The 6,842-nt window shown below is 32.1% G+C and overlaps 1 protein-coding gene across 1 annotated transcript; it reads left to right on the forward strand.

Annotated features, from left to right (window-relative positions):
* The first annotated feature begins 460 nt into the window (after positions 1 to 460).
* LOC120068508 (fringe-like protein (DUF604)) lies at positions 461 to 3,871 on the forward strand. Its single transcript, XM_039020301.2, has 3 exons — positions 461 to 1,801; positions 2,978 to 3,523; positions 3,615 to 3,871. The coding sequence occupies exons 1-3, from the start codon at positions 896 to 898 to the stop codon at positions 3,714 to 3,716; spliced, it is 1,554 nt and encodes a 517-aa protein (XP_038876229.2). The 5' UTR covers positions 461 to 895; the 3' UTR covers positions 3,717 to 3,871.
* Positions 3,872 to 6,842: the final 2,971 nt, after the last annotated feature.

Here is a 6,842-nt window from a genome sequence, read left to right on the forward strand (position 1 = left end):
CCAAAGTATATTTTTAACATTTATGATCAATTAAATATCAATGATAATCGAATTCTACAAAATTACATATACAATCTTGATATTCAAGATTACCAAAAGGTGATAGAAAATTTTCGGAGATTATTTCTAACAGTATCTCAACAAAATTTTATTCCAATAGATATTTCCTTAAATTTTATAGAATTAAAAAAATTGAAAAAAGTATTTAAATTAACAGATAACCCCTCCATCCTATATCCACATATGTTCTATTTTATTGATTTTTTATTTGGTATTTTGTCAATTTTTTTTTATCACGTATTAAAGTTATTGACATTGACCTTAATTTAATACCTCACATAATCACAGCTAGCCTTAGCACTAACAAGTCCTCGTATTTAACTGATTATACTAAAACAGCACAATAAATTACAACATTATATTCCAAAACTATATACTAAATATATATAATTTGCATGGCACAACACAAAAAATTAAATTTAGTTTAAAAAATGAAAAAAAATAATCAGGTGAATAATAATAAATAATGAAAACTCAGTTAACAGAGCCCCAGAGGTGGACTCTCCCAGGTAAACATAGCCCAGTTCGAAATTATCGTCTACGACGCCCTCATCATACTGCCCCTCCATTCTCCACCGTCCGATCAATCTCCTCCACATCCTCTTCCCCGATCTGGGCCCCTCTTTCATCTCAACCGTCCAACTTTACAATATCGTTTCGCCTCCTCTGTTGCTCACAAGAACGCTCTCCTTCATTGCCTTTACCCTTTTCTCTGCAAATCCCTTCATTTTCTTCCCCGCATTGTTTAAAGGGTTTGATTCGGATTTATGATCCTTCATTTATTCTTCTTATTCTTCGGTAGAAATCGAAGATTCATTGTGGGTATTGACAAAAAATGAAAGATTCAGAGAAAGTTTTCTGGGATCCGATGAAAAATCCCGCCGGAAACCACCACATTGCCGCCGCTTTCAATTCTCAGTCCAGACCTTCCTCTAAGCTTCTCTTATGTCTCATCTTCTTCGTCTCTTTCACTTATCTCATTTACTCTCTCAAACTCCTCTCCTCTTCTCGCCCCTGTTCCGACCCACAACCATTTTCCTCCTCCTCCGCCGCCACCGCCGTAGATCCACTCCTCAATCTCACCGCCACTGCCGCAATTTCACTTCCGACCACATTGCAAGAGGGTTTACCCACTACGAATCAGACGGAGCTCCGACATGTTGTTTTCGGAATCGCGGCATCGGCAAAGCTGTGGGAACAGAGGAAGAACTACATCAAGCTCTGGTTCAAACCGGAGGAGATGAGGGGGACGGTTTGGTTGGACCGGAAAGTGAAAATCGATGAAGATTTCGACGAACTCCCGCCGATTAGAATCTCCGGCGACACGTCGAAGTTCGCGTACAAGAATCGACAGGGGCACCGGTCGGCGATTCGGATCTCGCGAATCGTGTCAGAAACTTTCCGGCTGGGTTTGAAAGACGTGCGGTGGTTCGTAATGGGTGATGACGACACCGTCTTTGTCACCGAGAATTTGCTTAGGGTTTTGAGAAAGTACGATCATACTCAGTATTACTACATCGGAAGCTTATCGGAGAGCCATTTACAGAACATTTACTTCTCGTATTCGATGGCATACGGCGGCGGTGGGTTTGCCATTAGCTACCCCTTGGCGGAGGCTTTAGTGAAAATGCAGGATCGGTGTATTCAGAGATACCCCGGATTGTACGGCTCCGATGACCGGATGCAGGCTTGCATGGCTGAACTCGGTGTTCCACTCACTAAGGAACTCGGATTTCACCAGGTTTGTTAAATTTACATTTGTGCTGTAATTTTAACCTTATTTTAATTTAATTCTGGGTTTTAAAAAAGTACTTTTACCTTAGATTTTCTTTGGTTAAACTATAAATTTGGTATTTACACTTTTACCACGTTTCAATTTAAAAATTGTGTTAATGAGATCAGTAAAAAAATATTCTTCATTTCAAAAGTTTGGTTAAAATTTTAGGTGATTTTGTTAAAAATCTCATTAAAATTGGGGAATTCTTATTTGTCGGTGATATTTAGGGGGTTTTGTCTCTTCATCTGAAAAAATGCCTACTGTTTTTGGAAAATTATGTGCTTTAGTTACCGACATTGTTTTGAATCAAAATTATTGGTGCGGATGGGCCGAGTTAGAGCGAGAGGTTAGCGAGTCATTTCCGAGTTATCATTATTATTATTGTTTTTTAATTTAATTCTGACATCATGCATCTTTTAATGGTGGACAAAGTTCGAGGCCTTGGGAGTTGGGGAATTTGGAATTTTTCTGAAATAATCAAATTTAAAATTTAAATAAAGATTTTGATTACTGATTTTTAAGGTAGTTTGTGCTTTCGTGGATTAAGAATGTTATAATATTTTTGTTTAGCTTAATCTTCATTTTAATTTAATTCTTTCAATCTCTAGAGTCAATGCTATATAAGTAGAAATTTGTTGTGTAGACTTAAAAATTTGCACGCCCTTAATGATTATAAAATACATAAATTCAATAGTGATAGTTTCATTAAATAATTTAAAAATCAAATTAAAAAAAATTAAATTTTGTTTTTTTTGGGGAGGGGGGAACTAAATGGGTCAAATTTGATAATATAAAAAGGAACTTTAAAGTCACTGAAGATCTACTATTTGTTTGTCAATATTTATATTTGTTGGTATTGAATGGGACCCACCTTGTCCTTAAGACAAGACCTGTCATAAAACAGACGGTTCTAATACGCTGACACGTGTCATTGATACGCATGGTCCCCATGTGCGAGAAAAAAGAATTTATAGATTATATATTATAGTTGTAAGCTTTGAATTTCTTTCTTCTGTGTATAATTATTGCCAAAAATAATGTTGTTATTGAATCAAAGAATTCTTTTTTTTTTTTTTTTTTTTTTTTTTTTTTCTGGGTTTGTATTGAATTGATTTGAATTGAATTGAATGATCCAATCAGTACGATGTATATGGAAATCTATTTGGCCTGCTCGCGGCTCACCCGATCACGCCATTCGTGTCGCTTCACCACCTCGACGTTGTCGAGCCAATCTTCCCCAACGTCACACGCCTCCAAGCCCTCCAACGTCTCAAAATTCCAATGGAACTCGACTCTGCGGGGCTAATGCAGCAATCCATTTGCTACCACAAATCCAACTCGTGGACTATCTCCGTCTCTTGGGGCTTCGCCATCCAAATCTTCCGTGGGATCCTATCTCCGCGTGAAGTCGAAATGCCTTCTAGAACATTCCTCAATTGGTATCGTCGCGCTGATTACACGGCTTATGCATTTAACACCCGCCCTGTCAGTCGAAATCCCTGCCAGAAGGCATTTGTGTTTTACTTATCTAATGCCCTACGAATGAACTCGACGAAAGGGCAGACGATCAGTAAGTACACTCGACACCGAGTGCCACAACCGATGTGTAAGTGGAAGAGCCCAAGCCCGGGTAGCTTTGACGTTGTTAAGGTGATCAAGAGGGCAGACCCCAAGTTGTGGGAAAGAGTAAGTAGTAGTTAATTTGAATGAAAAAAGTTGAAATTGATATAATTTTTAAAAATGTTGTGACTGATTTTGTTTGTGTTTTAATAATCAGTCTCCAAGGAGAAATTGTTGCAGAGTGATGAAATCAAAGGAGAGGAAGACAATGATGGTGGAAGTTGGAATATGCAAAGAAGGTGAAATCAGTGAAGTTTAATTAATTGAGATTCATCTCTTTCTAATTTTAATTTTAATTTTTTAATGTTCTAAATTATTGGGGCTCATCATCTTGGATTTGAATATAGAAATTAAGGTTGTATTTAATTACTTTATATATAAATATATATAATATGATCTAAAATAGTTCTTCCATTGATGGGTGCTGGAATATAAGGTAATAAATGATAACTTATAACTGAATATACTAAATAATAATAAAAAAAAAACCACTGATAACTGAACTATTAAAAATGGATAGATTTTGGAAGTCAGATCTTGATATATATTTAGTTATATTATTAGTATGTGCCATTGTTTGCCTCTTTCAAAGATTCTTGGAAATGTTTTTTTTTTTTTTTCTTTTTCTTCAAGAAACAAATTAATAATTGTATGGTTTGGGTTTGTTAGGGTTTGAGAGGTTGATTTTAACCTTTTGAGGTAAACAAATATTATGGTATGTAACCATGCTCGATATTTTCATCAACGTTTGTATAGTTCAACGTCTATATAAATAAAGTCCTAATAAAAGGACTTTATTGTCATACAATAAGATGAATAAAATTTAAATTATAAATTTAGTTCCATAAGTTTGATTTTTCTAATATTATAAGCTATAGTTCAATGGTAGATATAAATAATATATAAAATGTTAAACTATTTAAACTTTAAAGATGTATAATTTGTAAAAATATGTATTTCGGATTTTGGGAGATTAGTTGTAAAAATCTGAGTTGGGTTTTGCTACTACTTTAAGTCTTAGAGTTGCATGGTTGTCAAAAGGACTTCTAAAAGTCTCTATAGCTTTGACTTTATTTTAATTTTACTTAACCAAATGTGTTAAAAGTAATTTCTAACTTAAATGTTGAGTTGGACTCATCCAACGAGAGTTTCAAACTCTCATAGATGAAATTATTAAGTTAGTTTCCTTTGTGAATGCGACTTTATTTGGTAAATATTGTTGCTCATAGGTTGGCCTTTGGTTTATCAAAAGTTATCATGTTTCTAGTCTTTTCTTAGTTAAATGAAGTTTTAGTTCTAACAAAAACATAAGATTTCCCATAATTTAAAATATTTTGGAACGGTTTAAGTTGATTCATTTGTGAAAATCAAAGTTTAATTGAATCAAGGTTATGATTAATATAATCCCAAAATTTAAGAATAAAAATTGATTTTTTTTCTCTCCTAAATTTAACTAGAATAATCATTATAGAAAGAAGTAGTTCAACTACAACGTCTTTGTTTGAAAAAACTAAAGAAAATATTAATAAATAATGAATTCTTTTTAGAAAAAACCAACAACAAACCAATAATAAAAGACTGCATTTCACGTTTATTAAAATATAAAGAATAAAATAGAATATTTGTACATAAAAAAAGGGCTTAGATTAGTCTCAATATAATGAGATCAAAATATACATGATAGTTTATCCAAATATATAATATATTTATATATGTATTTGGTTTGAGTTGAAAGTATTACTCATATTTTTAGGATGCTACTTGAAATCAAATTTAGTAATAATGTTCCCTAGGTATAATATTGACTTCATTTTAAAAAGGAAACTGCAAACATCACTCCTAGTCACAAAGGCTAATTAAAATCATACCAACAACTATCTCTTAGAATTAATAAATTACAAATTCAGTCCATAAAATTTTAAGTGTGTATAATAGGTTTTTGAAAAGTAACTTAGTTATTACATACAATATTGAATTTCATGTCTATTCTAATCCAAAACCTTCAATTTTGTGCTGAGTAGTTTATAATTTTTTTTTTTTTTTTTTTATAAAAAAAAATTGTCAAATAGACCAAAGATTTGTTACACACAAATTTTGAAATCAACATAAAATTGAAAGTTTAAGGATTGATTAGGCTCTTTTTTTTTTTAAGTTCATGGACCTTTTAGATGCAAATTGAATATTTAGATTAGATTTTTTTAAGAAAAATATTATTGCTTTTAAAAATAAGATTTTTTTTTTTTTTTGAAGAATACTATGGATGGATTATATGACTTGTACAACTAAACATTTTTAAACTCTTTATTTGGCAATTATACCCAAACAAGTATGAACTAGAAAAAAGTTTACATTCAAGTAAATTTGAAAAGTATAATGTCAACTCTTTTAAATTAAAAGGACTAAAGCATTAGTGATGAATTATTCATTGAAAATATGCTTGAGCCAATCAATGAGGGGGGTGTTTAATTAAAGAAAATAGAACTAAAAATAATAATAATAAATACTAAAAAATAAGTTGGTTGACCATAAAATAATGGTATGCCTACAAAGTTCAAAGTACATTTTTTGTATGCAAGATAATTAATTAAAAAAAATTGTTATTTGGACTGGGCTTTTGTATTTGTTGAAGCCCATTAATTACATTTCTGGATTTGTTAGCGGGTTTAATCCAGAAGAAAAATAGGCCCAAGGATAAATCCAGAAGAAAAATAGGATAAATTCTGTTTATACTTAACTTTGACAAATAAAGGCCCAAGGATAAATCCAGAAGAAAGGAAAAACTTTTATCACTTAGCTTAGGAGCCATGCGAGATGAAGGACTCGTGAACGGTTTCTTGTTCTATCGTTGATTAGTGATTTCTCTATGAATAATACGAATTAGAGTTTGAAGAGAGAGAAGTTTTAGTTATTTATTTATTTTTTTTAATTGAGGGATTGATGTTTAGGGTTTTCTACAATCTCTCTCCTCATCGGCCGAGTTACTTTGCTCCTCCCCCATTTGACGATTTGAGATGAGCTGTTAAAAAAAGAAATTAGTTTGACCCTGATCGAGAATTTGTTCAAAATATATATATCTCTGTGTGTGTGGAAAAATTCTAAGATAAAGCAATCGGATGAAAAGGAAAAGAAAAAGGCAATTGAGATCAACAACTTTTTTTTTAATAATAATAGTAAGGGGACAATAGATTTAGACTCTAAACTTGTTGGTTGTATCAATTTTAACTCTATTTTTTTAATATTTTATCACGGTAAACCACAAATATGAAAGATAGTATCAATTTAATCTAGATTTTTTTTTTGAGAAAAATACTACCAAATCGGGTCTGTAGGTGTATCATAAACTTTCAATTTCATCAATTTAATTGATACACTCATTCAAGTCTAA

Source organism: Benincasa hispida, chromosome 12 (assembly GCF_027475165.1).
Source record: "Benincasa hispida cultivar pf3 chromosome 12, pf3_genome.v1.1, whole genome shotgun sequence".
Taxonomy (NCBI): Eukaryota; Viridiplantae; Streptophyta; class Magnoliopsida; order Cucurbitales; family Cucurbitaceae; genus Benincasa; species Benincasa hispida.